The sequence below is a fragment of the Callithrix jacchus genome, chromosome 17, assembly GCF_049354715.1.
Source record: "Callithrix jacchus isolate 240 chromosome 17, calJac240_pri, whole genome shotgun sequence".
Classification (NCBI taxonomy): domain Eukaryota; kingdom Metazoa; phylum Chordata; class Mammalia; order Primates; family Cebidae; genus Callithrix; species Callithrix jacchus.
The window spans coordinates 9,875,747-9,900,315 of NC_133518.1; the positions used below are offsets into that span (position 1 = coordinate 9,875,747).

Here is a 24,569-nt window from a genome sequence, read left to right on the forward strand (position 1 = left end):
TGTGGCATCATGTTAGCATTCAAAAAGTTGCAGGTTTTGGAGCATTGTGGATTTTGGATTTTCATATTGGGGTGGTCAACTTGTGTGTTATCCCCACTCTTTAGATAAGGATATATCATGAGAAGTTAAGTGACTTGCTCGTGTCCACTAATTAGGCAGTGACAGAACCGAAGCTTCTTGTCCATTGAACACTCATGGAATTTAGAAATGAAAAGCATGATATCATCACATTTAATTTTATGAAAGATAACCTTAGACCCAGGGCTAGTAATTTTACAACTCAGCTCTCCCAGTTACTAGGCCAGTGTATTTTCTCTTAGGGTCTGCCTCACATGGAAATAATTAAACTAAAATTTGTTAATATTTGTTATATATAAATATCTTTATTTTGAATTTTTTCTTAATACCTTAAGAAGTCAAAAATAAAATGTTTAAATGCCTGTTAGCATATTTTATTAGTGAACAGTAGTGCAAAGCTACAACTCCAGGAATTTAGTCCATGTGGAATGAATGTCAGCCTAACCTTTGTTCCTTTGCAGCACCAGCACTGGATGTTGACTGGCAGAGCAACAACACCTTTGCTTCTTGTAGTACAGATATGTGCATTCACGTCTGTAAATTAGGACAAGACAGACCTATTAAAACATTCCAAGGACATACGGTAAGAAACCATTGTTTTCCACATTGAAGTGGTCATGATTAACAAACAATGTTTTAGAATAGTTTTAAAGTATGTTTTAGAATAGTTTTAAAGTATGTATGTCTAATACTCAAATAGCTACCCAGTCTATACAATGAAAATGTGAATATTTACTGTTGTTTTTAGAATGAAGTAAATGCTATCAAATGGGACCCAACTGGCAATCTCCTGGCCTCCTGTTCTGATGACATGACTTTAAAGGTAATTTGCTTAGTGGAGAGAATTGGGATGGGGGTGTCACATGGTGTGGTTGTTCTGGCTATTTTAAGACCGTGACTGTTTCTCTTACTTTGAGTGTTTAGGCCTGGATGAAAACTCCAACGTTTTAAATGGCTAACCGTTACTTTTAAAATTTTATGCTTTCTTTTCTGAAATACATAAAAATATTTGAATATAGCAAATAAATTATATTAAAATGATGGCTTAGGGGGACCAGGCTCAGTGGGACTTAGGATACCCTATTAAGTTAGGGTTCTCCAGAGAAACAGAACCAATAGGAAGATGGATGGATGGATGGATGGATGATTGATTGATTTGCTATGAGAAATTGACTCACATGAATATAGAGTCTATAAGCTGGAGACCCATGAAAGCTGGAGGTATAGTTCCAGTCCAAGGCCAGAGAAGAAGTGCCCATGGTTTAGGTCCAGACCAGGAGCAGAAGACCAATATACCAACCCAGCCGTCAGGCTGAGGCAGAAAATTCCCACTTCCTCGGCGTTTTTGTTCTGTCTGGAGCCTCACTGGACTGAGTGATGCTGTCCTACATTGGTGAGGGCAGGCTGCTTTTCTCAGTCAGCTGAGTTAAATGCTCATCTCAACTGGAAACACCTCAGACACAGCTGGAAATAATGTCTAACCAAATATCTGTACCCTGTGACTCAGTCAGACAGATAAAATTAGCCATCACCAATACTGAGAAAGGTCATGCTATAAATTGTGTTCACCATTAGAAAGTCATATGTTGATACAATTAAAGTTTATTTGCATATAGAAATATTTGACTGATAAGGGCTCAAGATCTTTGTAGCATTCATGGATTTGGTTGAAATTCTTTGCGATGTTTTAATTTGATTTTGCTGTGGTATGAATGTATATCACCATTGCTGGGAAACTGATATACAGCAGAGAATCTCTCAGTGAGTGAGCCTCATTGACTTACCAACATCCACATCTCAACATGGATCTGTGTTTTTCTTGTATGATTCAAAGCAAAACCTGCTGTCTTGCACCTAAGCACATCAGAGTCCACAGATGGGGAAAAAAGCATTTTGAGGTAAAAAAAAAAAAAAAAAAAACCTCATACTTATTTCCAAAATAAGTGAAGCTCTGAGCCCTCTTCTGCAACAGCTAACTCTACTGAAAACAGTTTTATCCTTCACTTTGCAGTACCAAGGACTGCGGATGTGATGGCCCTTACAGATAGGAAAATCATGAGGGAAAACTGCTTTTCCTGTTACTTTGAACAGTGGGAACCTTGTGAGGTTTTTTTCCCCTTAAGCTGTGTTTTTAGTTAGACAGTTCTTAAGTCTGGGATCCCTTACAAAATTACTAGTAAATATACTTTTCTCAATGCTTTCATCTTCGGCTTTTCCTCACATGCACATGCATTAATGCTTATAAGATGAAAAACTTCTGGAACAGTGTGTGACATGTATGAGGAAATGACAAGTGACAGAGGGTAGTGTCCAGAGGGCCTTGTGCCACATACTGAGTTGAAGCTGGAGAGAGGTTAAAACTAAAAATTGTTAGAGAGCTTTTCTTCATCCTAAGCATATTTAAATGTCATATAGGATTTTAAAGCAAAACCTGAAATGGATGGATAATATGTAACAGGCCATTTTCTGAGAAAAGGGAATGCAAGATGGAATGAGAAGGTAACGTTGAGCTTGAACAGTGTCTTTGAGTCGTGCAAGTGGAGGTGATAGGTGGGACTGATGCTTAGAGAACTGTAAGCTCGAGATTAAAAACTGGGAATTCTCAGCAGATAGGTGGTCATTGAAAGCCTTGGGCATAGCCAAGCCTGGTGGCTCACACCTGTAATTTCAGCACTTTGAGAGGCCCAGACAGGCAATTCACTTGAGGTCAGGGGTTTGAGACCATGCTGGTCAACATGGTGAAACCCCATCTCTACTAAAAATACAAAATTTAGCCAGGTGTGGTGGCAGGCGCCTGTAATCCCAGCTACTCAGGAGGCTGAAGCAAGAGAATCGCTTGAACCTGGGAGACAGAGGTTGCAGTGAGATGAGATCGTGCCACTGCACGCCAGCCAGGGTGACGGAGTAAGACTTAATCTCAAAAAAATAAAATTTGGGGGACCGGGTGCGGTGTCTCATGCCTGTAATCCCAGCACTTTGGGAGGCCAAGGAGGGTGGATCATGAGGTCAAGAGTTTGAGACCATCCTGGCAAACATGGTGAAACCCTGCCTTTATTAAAAATACAAAAATTAGCTGGTCGTGGTGGCGCATGCCTCTAGTCCCAGCTACTCAGGAGTCTGAAGCAAGAGAATCGCTTGAACCTGGGAGACAGAGGTTGCAGTGAGATGAGATCGTGCCACTGCACGCCAGCCAGGGTGACGGAGTAAGACTTAATCTCAAAAAAATAAAATTTGGGGGACCGGGTGCGGTGTCTCATGCCTGTAATCCCAGCACTTTGGGAGGCCAAGGAGGGTGGATCATGAGGTCAAGAGTTTGAGACCATCCTGGCAAACATGGTGAAACCCTGCCTTTATTAAAAATACAAAAATTAGCTGGTCGTGGTGGCGCATGCCTCTAGTCCCAGCTACTCAGGAGTCTGAGGCAGGAAAATCACTTGAACTTGGGGAGGTGGAGTTTGCACTGAGCCAAGATCGCGCCATTGCAGTCCAGCCTGGGTGACAGAGCGAGACTCTGTCTCAAAAAATAACAAATTCAGGCAGGGGCAGAACTGTATAGGTAGTACAGAGTAAGAAAAGAAAAGAGGGGACCTAAAGAAGTAAGTCTTAAGAAACTCAAGCAATCACCAAATCAAGGAGATGACTTTCCAAAGGAAACTGAAAAGGAATGAGCAAAGTGGAAAAAGAAAGCATGTAGAGAACAGCATTGCAAGAGAGGTATGAGATGAGAGTGGCCAACAGCATAACATGCTGTGAATTAGAAAAGTCTCATGAAATCAGTTCCGAAAACATGTCATTTACATTTATTTCACTTGGGGTTGTAAATGGATAGGTCACCAAAAACACTGTGATGCTTCATTATCTTTTAATGGTCATGTCACGGAAATGAAAGTCGAGCTGATGTTTTTATTGCTTGGCCCTTGGGTTTGGGGTGTTGTATGTGTTTGTGGTAAGGAGGTACTGCAGGACCTACGATGTCTTTACTGAGTGATTTTTTTCCAGAAATACTCTTGGTGTTGATTTCTGTTAATTTTTGCTAAAAAAAAAAAAAAAACAAAAAAAACACACTTTTTTTTTTTCTTTCTCCTGCCTTTTATCCTAGTAATATACACTTTAAATCTATGTCCGGAGGCATGTTTTCATCTCAGGAAAGGCTTGTTCTCTACTTTGACTACTTTTTCCTACCCACCCCGCCCCGTACTTTTCATTTGAACTGTATTTCGTATGTTACTTTCCACAGTTCTTTTGCGAGTTGTTATTTCAGTTCTCCATTGCAAGATTTTCCTGATTCTAAAATTCTAAGAGCAGTTGATGATGTAGATCTTTTACTTTTAAGGGACAGTGTAAAAATGGTGCCTTTAGCACTTTAGGGTCATTACCCTATCAAAATTAATCTTAACTATAGTTAATTCAGTCTTCAAATTGGTAATAGTGAATATTTTTAACAGACTTAAAGCTAACTTGTTTTTTACAGAGATGTAAATATTCAATAATCCTCCTGTACTTCCGTTTCTTGTCAATATTCTCTACTGTTATTCTGGTTATATCACTCATTTTCAGCTGTCAGTTATAGTATTTTAAATGTCAGGATAATATTTTAAGTGTACTCATTTATGGGAAAATAATCGGATACATTTTTCTTTTTTGTTTAGATATGGAGTATGAAACAAGACAATTGTGTCCATGATTTGCAAGCACATAATAAAGAAATTTATACTATCAAATGGAGTCCAACAGGACCAGGGACTAATAATCCAAATGCCAACCTTATGTTAGCAAGGTGATATTTCTGTTTTAATCTTCCTTTTATGAGTCTTCTACAAATAAAAATTCTGATAAATATGACAGAAATTTAGGGAAAATTTCACGAAGTGGGTTTTTTTTTTTTTCTTTTTTTAAATTTCAATTGTTTTTGGTGTACAGGTGGCTTTTGGCTACAAGAATAAGTTCTTTAGTGGTGATTTCTGAGATTTTCATGCAGCGATTTTGCAAACAGTGTAGTGTACCCAATATGTAGCCCTTTATTCCTCACCTCCCTCTCAACCGTCCCCGACCATCACCTTGAGACAACAGAGTTCATTATATCATTCTTAAACCTTTGTGTCCTCATAGCTTAGCTCCCACTTAGAAGTCAGAACATACTTGGTTTTTCATTCCTGAGTTACTTCACGTAGAATGATGGCCCTCAGCTCTATCCAGGTCACTGCAGAAGACATTATTCCATTCCTTTTTGTGGAATATGTATATGTACACCACATTTTCTGTATCCGCTGGTTTGCTGGTGGCATTTAGGTTGCTTCCTTAAGGGTAATCTTTACACACAGGGTGTTGTTATTATTTCAAGTCATAGTGATATATTGAAATGATCAAATGCTGGTTACAGTGCAGGCAGCTGAGGCATAGCAAAATTAAGTGTCTTCAGTATGTTTAAAAAAAAATTAAAAAAATGGAAAAATGTGTTCACTTCAGTGTTGAAAACTATGTGAAGGAAGGATTATTTAAAGAGAAAAGGAATACAGTAAATCAATAACTACAGTAAAACATAAAACATTTATGTTTTCCAATCCTGGACTTGGGAGATTCCTTTATGTTTTCCTCTTGTTTAGCTTTCTCTTTCTAAATTTTATTTATTTATTATTTTCTTGTCACTGACTTGAAAGCTCACAGAATATTTTTCCTAACAGACCAATCGGTCTGCTTCTCATTAAGAATTTTCACTATTAGATGTGGCTGAATATGGGAGGTTGGGTGGGAGCAAGGTTGGGGGAGTATTTTGTTACTTAGAAATTAACTTTCTTTCTTTCTTTCCCTTTTCAGTGCATCCTTCGATTCTACTGTTAGGTTATGGGATGTAGACCGAGGGATATGCATTCATACCTTGACAAAACACCAAGAGCCTGTGTACAGTGTAGCTTTCAGTCCTGATGGCAGGTATCTGGCAAGTGGTTCTTTTGACAAATGTGTACACATCTGGAACACACAGGTATGTCTCCATTATTTAAACCATCAAGTACTCTCAAAATTAGAAGCATTTGCCTATATGCTCTCCTCCTCCCCACCCCACATTTGGTTGTCATTGCTCTTGTGGCATGAATTTAATTCTTGGTTTTAAAATAAGATACAAACCAACTGAAGTTATATATGGAGACCAGAATTTTGAAATGGATTTAGATTGCTTGTTTTATTACTATTTATTATTTTATTCTTTGGTTTTTTTTTTTTTTTTCAAGTTTTTAACTTCAAGATCTCAAATGCGAATGTTTAAGATGTATTTATTTAGATAAATGACACATTTTATTTTCCAAAATAATTGTCTCTGAAGGGGATATATATGAGCAGTAGAAACTGTCAAGGGATCAGATTTTATGGCTGAATGGAAGGATTTATGAGAAGGAAAGTTAAAACGACGCTACTTTTCAGTTAGTATGTGTAGTGTTTCAGAGATTCTTTCTTAGAAATGGAGAAGACAGCCTGTTGCTTTCAGTTTTTAAAATCTCAGTGTTTTAGGTTTTTAAAATTTTTTTATTTATTTTTATTTTTAAAGATAGGGTTTCACCTTGATGGCCAGGCTGATCTTGAACTCCTGACCACAGGTGATCCACCCACCTCGCCCCCCAAAGTGCTAGGATTATAGGCGTGAGCTACCACTCTCGGCCAGTGTTTAATGCTCCATGAACTACACTTTTTAATAGTCACTGGGCTCAACCCTCCCTTCAGTCATCACATCTTCGTTGGTTGTAGTGCACACATACTAAGTTGTCATGGGATATTTCGCTTTGTGTAGGTGACTGCCACTGTAGTTCCTTTCACAAATTAATTTTCATAACTTGCTTTCAAGATTTTTTTATTACGTACATTCATACAGTTCAGAGAAAAACCTTGTATACAACAATCCACTGAGAAAGTTTGTTCCCATTTCTGGCTTCGTCTCCTGCTGGTAACAACTTTTATTGGTTTTTATTTCTTCCTAATTCTATTTTTTTACCCCTGCCCTCTCAACCCAGCTTTTCCCGACTCCAGGAAGAGAAGGCAGCTAACTTCTTTTTATGAATAAAAGCGTTGTGTTTCTTTCATTTTATACTACCACTGGCAATATAACATAATATATTACCTCACGGTTCATTCTATTGGGGAAAGTGGAATTTCAGCACAGTTTTAAATTTGCATTTTTCTCACGAGTGACATTGGGAATCTTTAATATATTTAAGAGTACATGTTAGTTTCCTGTGAACTGTTTGATCATGTTTTTTCCATTCTTTCCAACTGGGTTAACCATTGTCTGGATTTCTAGCAGCTCTTTATAGAGTTTGTAATGTGAGTTAAACATTTTTGCTAGTTGAGCAAATGATTATTAAACCTGAATCTTACGTTATATTTTAATAAAAAAGATGAATGTTTTTATTTTTCTTTAAGTGGAGACGGGGTCTTTCTATGTTCCCTGAGCCTTGAACTCCTGGGCTCAAGGGATCCTCCCACCTCAGCCTCCCAAAGTGCTGGGATTACAGGCGTGAGCCCCCATGCTGAGCCTTCTAATAAAACATTAGGCTGCACAAGGTGGCTTATGCCTGTAATCCCAACACTTTGCAAGGCCGAGGCGGGCAGTTCACTTGAGGTCAGGAGTTCAAGACCAGGCTGGTCAACATGGTGATACCCCATCTCCTAAAAACACAAAAATTACCCAGGCATGATGATGCACGTCTGCAGTTCCAGCTGAGAGAGAATCACTTGAACCTAGAGGCGGAGATTGCAGTGAGCCAAGATGGCACCACTGCACTCCAGCCTGGGTGACAAAGTGAGACCCTGTCTCAAGAAAAATAAATAAAATTTAGTAAAAATGTTCTCCTTTAATTTCTCATCATTACTTCCTTACCTCTGCTCCCATATTTTCTCTCTTGATGAATATATGCCTGGATATATTCTGTAATATGATATAGATGATTTAAAAACTCTTTTCTAAATTTTAGTTTAACTTTGTGTTTGTGGGAAGACAGCTAATCATGCACCCAGCCAAACTTAAACTGAACAACAGTTACAGAGTTGGTGAAAGTGAATCTAAATCTAAATAATACAATTTCCATGTATATTCAAGTTAGTCTTCATTCATTTTCACTTCTAATTATACATTTCACACAGAAAATAATATAACACTCATATACCTACTGCTCAGATTTAAATGATAAGAACATGTTGCCACACTGTTGTGAATCTCTTCCTTCCTATTTTTACCTGATAAAATGTTATAGATACAGCTAAAGTGTTTATCTCCATTTTCCTCTTCCTTCCCAGAGGCCATAGTAATCCTCAAGAGAGTGCCTGTCATTCCCATGATAAATGATATATACTACTATTTTCTGTGGTAAAATTGTAATAAATCGTATGCTGTTGTGTATCTTCCGTTGTATGTCTTTTCAAGCCTGTACTTTCCACCACTTTGATTTTTGAAATATCACATTAATACTTTTATCTCTAGAATGATTTATTTAGACGATTTCAGATCATTATGTGAATATATTAATTTTAAAATTCATTTTCCTTTTGGGGGACTTAAAAATATGTAACATTACTGGCACATCCTTACGTTTCCTTGTGCGCATGAATGAAACTTTCTCTAATGCTTTAGTATACATACATACATAGATACATACATACATGTATATGTATCTGTAAGTGAAAATCATGGCCCATAGGGCATTTTTATGTGTTTGTGCCTAGCTGCTCTTCAACGTGCATACACCCATTTACCCTTCTAATCACAGTATTTGGGATTTCCCATTTTCCTTTATCCTTAGATTATCAGACTGGTGAACATTTTTCCAATTACATGGATATGAAACATTATTTTCTGTTATTTTGCATTTTCTTGGTTATCAATGAGTTCAAATGTGTTTTCAAACAGTTACCACACAGTTGGAGTTTAGCGTTTTAGTTCACCACCACCACCACCACCTTTCAGTTATTTTGGTTTCTATACTAATTAGTGTTCATGATGCATTCTGGGTACCAACTCTTCCTGGTCATATGGATTGCAGTGCTCTCCCAGTACCTTCTTTTTTCATTTTCTTCGAGCAGAGTGTTTATCATATAGAAGTTTTGTGGGGTTTGTTTTGTTTTGTTTTGTTTTGAGATAGTGTCTCACTCTGTCATGTAGGCTGGAATGCAGTGGCAGATCACAGCTCACTGCAGCCTTGACCTTCCTGGCCCAGGTGATCACTCCCACCTCAGCTTTCCCAGTAGCTGAGATCATAGGTACACACCACCACGGCCAGCTAATTTTTGTATTGATGGGGTTTAACCATGTTGCCCAGTCTGGCCACCTGCCTCGGTCTTGCAAAGTGCTGGGATCACAGGCATGAGGCACCATGCCCAGCTGATATGGAAGTTTTTAATGTTAATGTTTAGATATATTTATCTTTCTCTTTTTTAAATTAATTGATTATTTTTAGAGATGAGGTCCTGCTGTGTTGCCCAGGCTGGACTCAAATTCCTGAGCTGAAGAGATCCTTTCACGTCAGCATCCTATTATTAGCTGGGTCTGCAGGCACATGCCACTGTGCCCGGCTAGAACTATCTTTTTTGATAGACACACATATATATATATATATATTTATTTATTTTTTTAAGACATTTTTCCTTACAGATGTCACTGAGGTCTGATATTTTTTCATGAAGTATTTTATTCCTTTACATTTATATTTTTAGCCCCATTAGAACTGATTTTTATATATGGTGTGAGGTACAGATTTAATTTTGTCTTTCCATTTGGGTAGTCAGTTGTCTTAGCACCATTCATTGTCCCCTTTCTGTTTTCATAATGCCACTTATTTCATATATCAAGTTCATGTATGTGCGGTTTGTTATACTTCCTCTTTTATTCTGTTGGTATGTTTGCCTTATCTGAATCAATAGCATAGTTCTAATAATTCTAACTTTATAAATCCCTCTTGTTACTGTTCTTCAGCATTGTTTTTCTGTTCTTGCCACTTCAGTCATCGATATTTCCAAAACAGAGCATAAAATTTTGTTTATGAGTACCTTGAATTTATAGGTGAAATTAGGGAAAATTGTTAAGTTTTATCACCCATAAATACACTATGTCTCCATTTATTTGTCTTTTATCACTTCAGTAAAGTTTTATAATTTTCCCAGTGTGTTCAGAGGTGTCTTAAAAGTTCCTGAGAATGACATCTTTTTAAAAATATATTCCTTTTACCTACTGGTTGTCACTTGTGTTTAGAACATGTTCAGTGAACTCAGTCCATTGTGACAACATCAGTTTTAATGAAATTTGGGTATAGAACTGTAGAGTGCTCATGGAAGATAACTACAGGACATGTAAGGGCATGTGACTAACTGTCTATATTACTTCGTTGTCACTACCGTGTACCAAAAGCCTTTTTCAAGCTTTGAAAATAGTAAAATAGTGGATTTTCAGTGCCGGAGAAAGCCGTTATCCTTTTGTGGTATATACGTTTAGGTGTTCTGCTTTCCCCTTGCTTGTACAATGAGTTTCCTAAGCATTTGGTGAGTAAAGTAGAAGTCTCGCGCCAGCAAACGTACAAATTGGAGGTAGACGCTGATGATCCAGGCCATTGGCCTTTTTAAATGTCATAGCTCTGCCTTGTTGACTATACTGTTTTGGTTCGTTATAGCCCAGTTCAAGATTGGTAAGTGCTTTTAAAAGAACGTTCTTTTGTTTTTTTAACCCCCAAGTTGGCTGTAGATTGAATGTCTGTAGGTTGACGATAGATTTTTTATACCTAATATTTTGTTGGTGCTACTTTTTCTCTCCTTGTTAACCATAGATACTCAAAGCCTACTATACTTGAACTTAATCTCATAAATTATGAGACATTTTAAGTTGGGAGAAATTTTAAATAAACAAAACAGTTGAGCCTTCCCAGCCTGATAATCAGTAGCAATGCATCCGTGATTTGTGCCACGTTACCAGGCTAAATTTGAAGAGGAAAGCTAGGTCAACGTTCTTCCAGCCTAGTGGTCAACTTGGATAGGCTGAATGGGAGGTATTTTCAAGGTATATGGTTTGCCGCCCTGTTGTTTTTAAATAGATCTACCTCTAGCTTGACTTAAGGTTACCATAAAGCTACAGGGGTCACTTTTCTGATTTGCCAGGGCAGAACACCAGAAGCACATTTTTCAGTTTTCACAACAGGACCTCTGATCTTTTGTCCTGTGAACTGACTGGTTTCGTAGGATAATACATTTTTGGACTGAGTTTTAATTCTTCAGTGACAGCTGAACAGTGAAATTGTTAGTATTCCTGGCCGTGTTTTTTGTTTACACTTATAACACCTTTCAAGAATAGTGTACGTATCTATCTGGGCACTGTGGCGCATGCTTATAATCCCAACATTTTGGGAAGCCAGAGTGAGTGGATTGCTTGAGGCCAAGAGTTCAAGACCAGCCTGAGCAACATGGTGAGGGCTTGTCTCTACAAATAATTTTTTAAAATTAGCTAGGCATGGTGGCATGCACCTGTAATCCTAGCTACTCAGGAGGCAGAGGCAGGGAAGGATCACTCTAGGCCAGGAGTTAGAAGATGCAGTGAGCTATGATTGCATAACCGCATCCAGCCTGGGTGACAGAACAAGACCCTGGCTCAAACACAGGGTACATACATTATTATGGATCTCCTAACTTAGGGCTGCTCAGTGAATATGGAGTGAATAGCAGACTTTTACTGGAATTAGCTTTACTAGTTAGTTAATTTCCTCTCTTAAGCTGTTTTGTCAAAGAAATTCTGAGTTAATTTTTTTCTCTACATGTTAGCTAGACCCATGCATCATTTAGCAACAGCAAAAACTTATTTCATGTGATGCACTGAATGTTTACTTCTAGCTATTGTTGGCTATGTCAGAGAGACCAGATACCTTGTTATCATCACTGGAGAAACTGAATGTGTGTGTGTGAGTAATCTTTTGAGAACAGGCTGGTGTTATCTTTTCATAAAAAAAAATAAGGAGTTTCAGAACTTATTTTTATATTTGAAGCTAAGTCTCTCCTCTCATTGCTAGAAATAAGGCTGTGTAATATTTTTATCTCAGTATTTGGATTTATAATATGTATATGACTTTTAAGATTTTGTTTTTCATTCTTTTAGACAGGTGCTCTAGTTCACAGCTATAGGGGAACAGGTGGAATTTTTGAAGTTTGCTGGAATGCAGCAGGAGACAAAGTTGGAGCCAGTGCATCAGATGGTTCAGTAAGTACAGTAAAGTGTTTCCAAAGAGGGGTTGGGCGTGTGTTCACAGTAGCATGCAGCTTATTGTTAGCGATATACGAAAGTGGGTTTTTGTTCTTTTTTCCAAATAAATTTTAAGGTATGATATGAGTTTTTTTTTTACCCTGAGGCTATAAATGTTTCATGTGCATTGCATTCAAATATTACAAACATAATTCACGCTTTCCTTACCAAAAGACTGCCTTATAATCTAGAAATGGACAGTTATTTTTAATCTGAGCCTTCATTTATGAAATTAGGTATACCAGAGTAGCACTCAGAGGATTATTGGAATTTTTAATGGGTATTTCTACTTTCTCCTCTTCACAGAAGAGTTTGTTGGCCCAGGGAAGGTGGGATTAGGGGCAGTTGGTTCCTCTGTTGAGGAATGTGTGATACTGAAAGGTTTTCAGGATGAGGTTGGCCAGCTCTTTACAGCAATGCAAATATGGCTTCCAAAGCTGTAGAAGCAATGGAAGGTGGGAAAGGGTAGCTGTTTACTGACGCTGTAGCTGAATATAATCTGTGATATCTTTCGTTAGAGTCCACTGGATAGGGAATGGTCTGTTTTGAGCATTTTCCCTCTCCTTTTTGATCAGCAGAGAGTAATTCCTAAAAATCCTAGCCCTGGTTTTCTCCCCATAGTTTGAGCTCATGGTTGTTCTCTTGATCTTCTTAAGTGATCTGATTTCTGTCAGTTTAGTGCCCATTTCCATGATTATTATGCTTTACCAGTTTTATAAACTTGGAACTAAGAAACATTTCAAATTGTACTATAGAAAAGTTAAACAAAAAATGTACAATGAAATTCTGAATACACTGGTTGACTATTTTAATTTCTTACAGGTTTGTGTATTAGACCTTCGGAAATAGCGCTACTAGTTGGAAGCCATGGACCGACTATGAATGTGTACATAGCCAAAATGACTGTCCCTGACCCATGTACTGCTATAGTCCCACTTGAACCATGGCCAGTCCACTACAGCCAAATCTAAAAGAAATATATACATACAGTGTATATAAACAAAATTGCACCCTGAAGATGACAGGTTTGTCACAGCTTGTGAATTTTGTTCACCAAGTGCTGGAATCTAATCTGCTGTGCCCCTAAAATAGCATTTAGAAGTTTTGGATATGAAAAACAGAAGAGAGAAAAATATACATTATAAAAGCAGAACATACATGTACCAGTTTTGGATACTAAATGACAGCCTTGTTTCTCCCCTTTGAATCAGCAGACACCATGGAGTATATTCTTTTTTCCCTTCAGTAGCGAGCAGTTTGTATGTACAGAGAAAATGGACTTACAGAAACTTGCAGCAGTAGTGTGTTCTTGCTTTAACATTTTGTTTTTGGTTTAGATTATGGATGCATGAAGTAAGGGAGTGAATCAGTTTCTTGTTTATATTTTTTTCACCTTTTGAACAACAAAAAAATTCTTTAAATATTTTAATGCATTCTTTTGAAGAGGTAGATGTTTGGTACACTTTATGGCTCCCAGAGCATATATTCAGTTGGTGCATGTTGTGGAAGGGGAATCGGAAATTAATGAAAACAAATGACTTTGGTCATGTCGATCTGGAAGACACATCAGTAAAAGGGTATTATGCTCTGTTGGTTCTGTTTTTTTTTTTTTGTTTTGTTTTGCTTTTCTTTTTCTTTTTTTTAATTTTTGTTTTCTTTGTTTTTTGGTGATGTGGCTTAAATGCAATAGTTTCTTTTTTGGGACATATTTCTGCCAATTAATGACTAGAAGGGCACAAAGTTTTTTTTTAATTACCATAGAGAAGATACATTAAAAAAAAAAAAATCTTCTGATGTTTTGTAGCCATAACTAAATTATGGTAAAAATGTGCACTATTGTGAAAAGGAGCAAAGTAGTTTTGGGTTTTTGTTGTTTGTTTGTTTTGCTTTGTTTTTTAAGAGATTAAAATGTTTCTGGATGAGGATTAGCTTCTCAAAGTGTCCATCATTCTGTGTAGAAGCTTAAATATGTAATGTAAGCAAACTCCAGTATTAAAAATCTCTCAAGTTGTTTTCTTTATACAAAGCAAGATAACGGCATATAACACTGCCATTACATGGCAAAATGTTTGCTACCTTAGTTTAAAGAAAATCTCTAAAACAAAAGACTTGCTTCAAGGTGTTTTTAAATAGCAGTGATTCAGAATTTTTTTTTTATGAGAAGTATAATTGCACTAACCTTCCTGCTGCTCTGATTCTGCATTTGTGGTACTTGTGACTACGTTTTTTCAAATATAGATAGATTTAAGCTGCTAATTTTTTTTCCAGTAATCACTACTATATCATGTCTTTTACTCTGTTTATAATATCAAGTATTTTCTTAAAGATATAGATATTAAACCTCTTGTGCTCATGCAAGTAAGAGTAACATATACAGACAAATGACTGCATGAGGCTGTGTTTATATGTGTGACTAATAAGGCTTGTCATGATTAACATAATCCGAGTATGTCATTTCTGAAGAGAATAGTCATTAAATTTATATCTCAAAGATTTTAATTAAGGAATTGCTTATTGTTGAGCTTAGCAAATTAATAACACTATTTCTGTCACTAATTATTTTGAGGCCTTTTAGTACTAAAAGTTTTGACCTGTGTTCTAAGTTGCAGTAGAAACTGATTTAACCCAAGTAATGCAGCTTTGGTTTTCAGCATTCATTGCTTTGCTATTTTTACAAAACAGCATTGATTGAAGCAAGTCTTGGTTTTAACTAAGGTAGGGTAGCATTTGCTATTGGTAAAGAGAATAAATACACTTAATTTCACAATACATTGTTATCTGTACCCCAGCTGTTGTTAGTGGGGACTATGATACTGTAATAATATTTTTAAAAATTTACATCCAGAGAGGCAGTCATTCACGATGGTTTTGTGCCAGCTCTTTTTAGGGTTTTGGATCATATTAGAGACATTTAGAGCTTATTACCGTTTGACTTATGTAGGAAACCTAATATGCTGAGTATCTGGCACTTGAATTCCTGCTTTTATTGCTGGAGGTCCACACCTGTGGTTGACCTCTGTTATTGTTTAAAAAAATAAATAAAAATAAAAAAAATCTGTGCAATAATTTTAAAATGTGCTCCCAGGAATAGACACAAATGTTTTGAGTATCTTTTAAGCTGCATTTTCCTTTAGCGATGCATTTGTCAATTGCACTGAATTTAAATCTGAAAGTCAGAGGTGATTATTGATAGTACTTTTGTATTTTGATATGGACAATTTATTCATTTGCATACAGTTATTGACTTTTTCCCAGCTGATTAAAAGATAGTCAAGAAATTCTGCAATATAGCTGCCAAAATAGACAGCTACATTTTTATGATATTGTCATCTTTTCTGTTTGGTTTTTTTTTCTTTCTGTAGCTATTTTACTTAAGCATAACAGCCACAATAAGACGTATAAAGATTATAAATACAGAGCTTTATTATCCTGACGTCTTGGGTCTTTTAAGTATACACTTTTCTGAAAGGTGTCCATTTTGTAGGCTTGGGTTCTTCATGAGCATACGATTGTTTCTTTTTGCTGCTGTTCTCAACATCACCATTGCCTGCTGATGTGCCACGATGCTGCTCCAATAGACAGAAATAAGATTGTCTCTAATTTGAGCAGTAACATGATTGCAAGAGACCAAGTTTCACAGTTTGTAAAGTTCTGTATTTGGGATTCTTGCTCATTTTTCCGCCTGTGTTTTTCTGAGAACTTATTCCTGATGATCAATTGAATCCAGTAGTTTTCTATGCTCTCTGTTGTTATATAAGCTACTGTAAGAAACTCATAAGGAAAAATAGAAGGGAAAACTTGAATGAACACTCATTGATTGAAATGGAATAAAGAAAGAGCAGCTGCCACTTTTAAACAACATAAAGGAACATCTTTTTCGCCTCCATGTAGGAAATCCCGTGAGTTCTTACATTTGTTCCAATCCCTGTTTTCTGCCATTGACCAGGTAACATGATGGACTTTCAAATGACTTTTAGAAGTGGTAACTCTTAATTTCCTAATAGATAATAGAGTGTATTGAATTCTGTTTCATTATTCTCTAGGTAAGTATGTTTTAGGATTAAATACCTTTTACAGATACTGAAAGTGCCTCCTTTTGTGGTGTAAAAAAACAAATTATGGTGCAAAAAGTAATCACTAGATTGAATTACATGAAGGTTTTTTGCTTTTTGACATATGAAGATGTCAAGAGAAAGGCCAAAGATTTGTACTTTTTCACTTATAAAGCACTCCTGTTTTCCTTACGCTTCTTTCTGTCAAATTAGATTTAATGAGAGAGTACTATTTTTAAGGAGCTATCTGTTTATGTAGAATGATTTTGTTAAGAGTAATGTAAACTATTATTGAGTAGAGGCCTAAAGAGGACTGTGCATTTTTGCTAAAGGAATCACAAATGATCATACTTAAGTGAGCAAAAATGACGAGTTTTACTAGATAAGTAGAGAAATAAATCTCAAATGCAGTGCTACAATTTTCATTATCTGAAGCACATTTTACATTTCTACAGAACCTGTGATGATTCTCACATGCTAAGGATGGTACTTGCATATGGTGAATTACTGTTGACAGTTTCCGCAGAAATCCTATTTCAGTGGACCAACATTGTGGCATGGCAGCAAATGCCAACATTTTGTGGAATAGCAGCAAATCTACAAGAGACCCTGGTTGGTTTTTTGTTTTCTTTGTTTTTTCCCCCTTCTCCTGAATCAGCAGGGATGGAAGGAGGGTAGGGAGGTTATGAATTACTCCTTCCAGTAGTAGCTCTGAAGTGTCACATTTAATATCAGTTTTTTAAAACATGATTCTAGTTAAATGTAGAAGAGAGAAAAAAGAGGAAGTGTTCACTTTTTTAATACACTGATTTAGAAATTTGATGTCTTATATCAGTAGTTCTGAGGTATTGATAGCTTTCTTTATTTCTGCCTTTACGTTGACAGTGTTGAAGCAGGGTGAATAACTAGGGCATATTTTTTTTTTTCTAGTAAGCTGTTTCATGATGTTTTCTTTGGAATTTCTGGATAAGTTCAGGAAAACATTCTGCATGTTGTATCTAGTCTGATGTACTTATCCATCTCATTGCAAACAAAAACACGCAGGCTGCATCTTGTAGCTCTGTAACCCTTGAATACAGAAGTAAATTTTCCTCTTTCCTGACTTTGACATTGTAGCTATACTGTTTCCATTTTTACTTTTACAAATCCTTTGGGTCTAATTCTGTGAGCCTACCTATAGCACTGGATTAAAATGTCTGCATCATTTCTTTAGTTACCCAGTTAACTTTAAAACTGTTGTAAAAGTGTAAACCAGCCCATGACAGTTTTTTTGTACATGTTGAAGAACTTCATTGTTCAGTTTTCATGCTTATTGTATAAGGAAGACTGATAGAGATGTTCTGTGCTGTCCTGGACCATGTTAACTACACTTACGATGTATTTTGGTTCCACATCACAATGATTTGTCCCCAGTGACCCTTTTATCCTTTCTAGGCACATTTTTTTGTTGTTGTTGTTGCAGTTTCCCTTTGCATTGTATTGCTTTGACAACTGTAATTTGAATCAGATCTGAAAGAGGTCCAGAATAAAATATATTTTGATATTATGTTGGCTGTGTACATATATAAAACCTTTGATATCTCTGCAGATTGTATAGACCATTTACTAGTCAAGTAAAGAGAGAGGGATGGTGTTTCTTGTTTACATTTTACTTGCTTTTACTTCTCCAGTATTCTGTTTGTAGAATAAATCTTTCTGCTCCGAGTTAGCCTTCAGAACCTGTAACATGTTCATTCTCTCCCACACTGGTGTTAACTGATTATAACTGCCATCGGAACCCAAGCCACTGTTTTTCATAAACAGACTGCTTCCCAAAATATATACTTTAAAGTAAGCCCATAATAAAATGACAAATTTTGCTATTTTTATTACTTCTTGCAGGAGATAAGATTTTTTTAAATGAAAGGGTTATTTACTATTTTTATTAAAGAATAATAGAGCATCTAATCAGCTAAGGGATTGTAATTTTTAATTCTTTTGAAAAATCAATATTGTATTTAAAAGACATTATTTCACATGAACTAAAAGAGACCTTAGATGCATTTGTTTGCTTAGCCACGTGTTTGAGCACAAAACGATATGTAGATGTGTTGAAGGAGGGCGGGAAGCTCAGCTTCCTCAAGGGCCTCTCTTTGCTTCACAATAAGCCAGTTACAGTTTAGTCTTTTCTCTCTTAGCTACTTGTTACTACAGACTTTCTAATCTAAGAAAAATGACTTAGACACCTTTTAGTTTTAATTAATACCAACTCCTTTAGAGTTAGAGACTTTTGTAAAAGAATCATTGAGCATATTTTTTCTTTTGTTTTTTAAGAACTTACACTCTCCAGGTCTTCTATTTCTTTCTCTATTTCCTTAAGTACATCAAGCATAGTTTTACGTTTTATTACACATCAGCCACAGCAGTTGCTAGAACTGCCATCCTTCCATTTTCAAGGGGTTGACTTTTACTGCATGGCATAGATTGCTAACAGGACCCCACATTGTACACTATTCCAAAAAGTGTTGGACTCCTAAGGATTTAGAATCCCTGTAAGCCTGAGGGAAAGCTAAAATTTATTTGAATTTGAAGGGATTCTTTTTAATTTCAAAGTTCTTATGCTTTACAGTGGGTTAGATTTATTACCTAGTATAATCCATATCAGATCAGATCAAAGTTTACTGTTTACCAATATATTCATTTGGAAAACACAGTGGAGGAAAAGACACTATAGATGGTAGTTATATGGTGCTTTTCTCTGCTGTACCAAAGTGCTCTGTCACCAGTGAAATGTTAACCCTGTGCTACTTTTTCTGCATGCTGCTTAAATGTCGTCGCAATGCTTAATTGTCCTAACTTGTAATATTTTTGTATTAAATTTTTTTAGGAGTTCCTTGTAATTTCTTTACAATTTAAAATATATTAAACACAAAGTGTTTAGTAAAGTACAGAAGACAATTACTAATGTTTCTTGGTTGTTGGGTTTGTATGATCAATTGGGCAGACACTTTATATTTTAAGAACTAAGACCTCTGCATTACCCACAGGGAGAAAAAAATGAAAGAACTAAGACCAATGGGGTGGAACCTATACCAAAAAAGATACCACAATCCTATTTTTTTTTTTAAACTTGCTACCATACTAATCTAATGTCAGAATGAGCTGCCTTAAGAGATGCTGTGCTACCAGAAAGTTCTAAAGCATAGTTTGGGTGGGCACTGGCTACCGTGGAGAAAGTAAGCACTGCCGGAGCACCTCAGATCGACTCTTGCATTAAAAAATCTAGTCATGTTGAACTTCACAGTCAGAAATCAGACATTTAAAAACAGGATCAGCTTCCAGCATCTCCCGCATTCAACACGGGGGATTCTGAAAAATCTACACGTTGTCAAGACAAGACCTTTTCCCTAAGCTTGTATTGGTTTAATGTATGTACACTTACTTGACCATGTCAATTATCTGATTTTCCAACTTAGATACCTGAGGAACAGTGCTCCCCCATAGAGAGGGAGAAATAGCTAAAGCTCCTAGCAGAATGAAGAGCTGCCATTTGTGGTGGCCTAGAGTCACCAAATAATTCAGGTTTAATGTGACATAAAAATTCGCTATGTAATACAGATCTTAATATTTCCACCTGAAGTGGTAGAAATATTTGAGCGTCTGGGAATAAACTTTGAAGTTGGACAGATTTGGTATTGAAGTAAATGAAGTCTTAGAGTAAATCAAGAGTCAATTAGTGGTAAATTTTACTTAAACGGTATTGGTTAACTTGGAATGTGCATCTTTAAACAAGTAAACTGCCTTGTCCTACCCCGACCTGTTGGCTAATACGGTGGCACAAGGTAAGTGTGCCTCTGTTCCTATGCTTGGTTTTGTGTGATAGGTAATGTGGTGGGGGACAGTGGTCACTGGCATATATTTATTGTAGAGCACATGCTGGTAAAAAGTTTGAATATAAGGTATAAATAATAGATGCTCATTGTCAAGCTCCCAACCAAGTCTTTAGTGGTATCCACTGTTAACTTGATATATGTTCTTCTAAACATTTTCAATACGTACTTTTAAAGAAAACAGAAATACACATGAGATCATAATCATTGAATTCAGAAACTCACTTCTTCACAGAGATTAGGGGCCACTGTCCCATCCACTTAAGTACTTACCTATACTGTAGATGTAGAATATCCTGTAGGATTCGAGGGCATGAATTCTGCTTACCTGGGATGAATCTAGACTGCTTGGCCTAAGGAATTGCCATCTCGGTTCCTTGTTTGTAAAATGGGGATAATAGTTACTCATCTCACAGATGGATTATGTGGATTAAAATGTTAATATAAATAAAGCTTTTGGAGTATGGTGCCTGATTATATAAAGCACTCTAAACATTACCAATCATTTTTATTTTTAATGATCAGATTTTATTGTACACCAAGATTTAGCCTCCTATAATGTAAATTTCCTTTTTCACCATTTACTATTACAATGGAGCAATAAAACATTTGTATCTACAGGATAAATACAGCAGTCAATTCTGATGTACACCCCTGTTTAATACACACTTCAAAGAGTCTCTCAAACTCTTCTCCCAGCCACTTCCTGGCACTAAGAATGTATTATTTCAAAAGGAGCCATTTAGGAATTTGTAGAAGGGAGATTTTTTCTGAAAAGTGCTTTGTATATTTACTCAGGGTAGTATAGGAAAGAGTAATCTAGACATGTAAGTAACAATCTGGGTTAGGGAATCAGCAGAAAACTAAATTTTTAAGCCTATGTTCTTCAGTGTTTAAGTACAATGATGAAGATTTGTCAATTGGATGAAAATATTTCTACTGCAGAGCCCAGTGTACAGGTTAAATCCAATTGTAAACTTCATGGAACTTCCACACTTACTAGCGTATACTAACATTGCTGGAAGCCAGCTTCCTGGTCTGTTTGCTGATTTAGCAAACATTTGGGTTTTTGTTTTTTTTTGTAGGGCTTTTTAAATGTTAAGGCAACTTTCACCTATTTTGCCTTTCAGAGTCCTGGGTCCTCTTTTTTTTAATTCAGCAAATATTTGTTGAGTAATGTTTTCTGAAAAGTGTGTCTCGCACTGGATATATAGTAGTGAGCAAGAAGAAAAAGAGGCTCTGTTCTTGTGAAATGTAACTGCCAGGGAAGAGAGTTTACTAAATCACTTTTTCTAAACCAGAAACTGCCAAACACTGCCAGTTTCAAATGGTTCCACCTAATCCCAGGTACTGTGTTTGCAAATGGCCAGGAGTACCTAACACCTTGAGTTTTGATCCTTAAACTAAGCACACTTCGCTCTCTATGTCCCAGGAACAGCTTCTTTGTGATACACATTACACTTGTAATTACATGTTTTTTTTTTTTTTTTTCCTGAGACATGGTCTTGCTCTGTCACTCAGGTTGGAGTGCAGTGGCATGATCCCAGCTCACCACAACCTCTGCCTCCTGGGTTCAAGCAATTCTCCTTCCTCTGCCTCCCACGTAGCTGGGATTACAGGCATCTGCCACCACACCTGTCTAATTTTTTGTATCTTTAGTAGAGATGGGGTTTCACCATGTTGGCCAGGCTGGTCTCAAACTCCTGACCTTGAGATCCACCCACCTCGGCCTCCCAAAGTACTGGGACTACAGGTGTGAGCCACCACGCCCAGCCGTAATTACATGTTTTATGCCTGTCTTCTAATGGTCACTATTTTAAGAAGTGGGTATGTACATCTTCAATTACCACTTTTTAAGCAGTGTACACCGATTTTTCAATCATGAAAGGTCAAGAAATGTGGCACTTCATGCTTCCACTTAGAGGTTCATTGTGATTTTTCCTTTGTATTTGTTTTTATTGAGACAATTTTGCTCTTGTTGCCTAGGCTGGAGTGCAATGGCGTGATCTCGGCTCACCACAACCTCCGCCTCCTGGGTTCAAGTGATTCTCCTGCCTCAGCCTCCCAAATAGCTGGGATTACAGGCATGTGTCACCAGGCCTGGCTAATTTGGGATTTTTAGTAGAGACGGTTTTCTCCATGTTGGTCAGGCTGGTCTTGAACTCCCGGCCTCAGTTTATCTGCCCGCCTCGTCCTCCCAAAGTGCTGGGATTATGGGAATGAGCCACTGCACCCGGCCAATTTTTTACTTTTTAAAGGCAATTGGCATATATTTTTCTATTACTGTTGTTAAAGTCAGGAACTCAGATGTTGAAATGTTAATGCCAGCCACTGTCCCTCTCCTCGAACCCTCATCCCTGTGTGGTTTCCAAAGAAACTATATTAATCAGAGTACCTCTTCGTTAACTAGCTGCAAGAGCTACTCCCATCGTCTAGCTCAACTCCAGAGAGAAGCCGGTTTGGAGTTTGATTTCAGGCTTTACCACTCAAAAGGGTGGCCCATTTAGCTTTATCTGGAAACTCTAGAAACCATCTCAGGTTTCACCCAGGGTCCTAATCAGAAGCCTCGTTGACAAGATCTCCCAGTGAACTGTATGCACGAGAAAGATTGTGAAAAACTAGTTTAGGGTCTAAGTCAAAATAGAGTTGCTAGCAGGAGTGAAGTAGAGGAAGAAGGCTCCAAAGGGAACACAGCTGCCTGATTAAGACATGGGGTGGAAAAATAGAGTAATAAATTGCTTTAAAAGTTCTCATAAAAGATAGTAATTTGCCCACATTAATAATATCACTGTCAACATCTAAGGCTCTGACCAACGGATTAAATTAGCCGGATGATCTGGGGCGGGACACCCTCTCTCTGTGTCCTTGTCAGTAAATTGGAGATTCTTAATTACCTGCGTCGTGTTGTGAAGAATAAATGAGACTGCATATACTTATTGGCTCCGTCCAGCACATAGGAATGTGCAGTGTAACCATTTCATTCCGGGTGGTGGAGGAGGACGTGTTAGGAGCAGAACGTCCCCGTTCCCTCATGCGGAGATTTACATCGTTCACATTGTGCTCTGTAGCCACGCTCAGTATATATTGCAGTACATTCAGCGCTGACTGAGATCACGGCTACGTGATTCCCGACTTCTTCATTTGGAACATTCTTTGGTTGAATGGATTTCATTTTCAAATAGGGCTAGTGAGCTCTGCCTTCCTTGGATCCCTGCGTATTTGAGACTTCTTGTGTTGCCTTACACAAAATGAATCCTTGATACAACTCTGTTATTCTTGAGTCATATTTTCTTCCCTTTATAACTCAGCTGATTAGTACTAATAAGTCAAGGCCTCCCAACAGGAGAAACGGTGGTATTCCACCCAAGACCTACTGAAGCAGAAGGTAGGCGGAGAGCCGAAATCCGCACTTCTGTGCAGACGTTCCCGCCGCGTGCTGCTCCACTGTCTTCCGCCAGCCGCTGCTGCTGTGCACATGTTGCAGCCCAGCAGAGCTTTTTCCTCCGCATAATTGTTTTATACCTAGATTGCCACGGGTTCTTTGCCCTTGAAATTCAGGATATGCCTAGGCATTGATCACTTCTGAAGCTGTCATAAAATACAGTAAAGGCTTTTTACACATTTTTTTAAAGATTCCTGAGAGCTTGCTTGTAGTTCTGAGTATGTCTGTCTGTCTTTTGTTACTGTTTTGTGAGACAGTCTCACTCTGTACCCAGGCTGGCGTGCAATGGCGTGATCTCTGCCCACTGTAACTTCTCCTTCCTGGGTTCAAGCGATTCTCCTCCTCAGCCTCCCAAGTAGCGGGTACAGGCACACACCACCACACCCAGCTAATCTTTGTGTTTTAGTAGAGACGGGGTTTTACCATGTTGGCTAGGCCGGTCTCAGACTCCTGACATCAAGCAATCTGCCTTGGCTTCCCTGGGATTACAGATGTGAGCCGAGTATGTCTTTGGGTAATATTTTGTTGCCCTACTGCAGGCTTAGCTGAAGTCAGTAACTATAAATACACAATGGCACCAATTTGCACCATTGTGATTTTTTTCTCCACTAGTCCTTACTAGATCTGGGGAAGTGGATGTCTTAAATGGTGACCAAGACTAGCAGGAATCCTAGTTATGGAGCATTTAACAGTCAACATTTTGCAAGTACTCATAAGTACTTTGCGGGGGGCAGGGGTGTAATATCTCGTCAGTGAGACTATTCCCGAACGGATATAAGTAACGCTTGTAAGTTCAAGGGTCTGTTATCTGGAAGGATTTCCATGCCTGAAAGGAACCAGTATGCCTGGCATGTAGACTTCCTGTGTAA

The 24,569-nt window shown here is 37.5% G+C and overlaps 1 protein-coding gene across 50 annotated transcripts in view; it reads left to right on the plus strand.

Annotated features, from left to right (window-relative positions):
* TBL1XR1 (TBL1X/Y related 1) overlaps nt 1-17,935 on the plus strand; it is a 192,563-nt gene extending 174,628 nt beyond the window's left edge. For all 50 annotated transcript variants that reach the window (XM_035278097.3, XM_078353784.1, XM_078353813.1 and 47 more), the window contains 6 exons: nt 540-661; nt 827-901; nt 4,728-4,855; nt 5,893-6,058; nt 12,194-12,295; nt 13,160-17,935. In XM_035278097.3, coding sequence (XP_035133988.1) covers nt 540-661; nt 827-901; nt 4,728-4,855; nt 5,893-6,058; nt 12,194-12,295; nt 13,160-13,186 — 620 coding nt within the window. In that variant the 3' untranslated portion in view covers nt 13,187-17,935. The remainder of the gene's footprint in view (nt 1-539; nt 662-826; nt 902-4,727; nt 4,856-5,892; nt 6,059-12,193; nt 12,296-13,159) is intronic.
* Nucleotides 17,936-24,569: the final 6,634 nt, after the last annotated feature.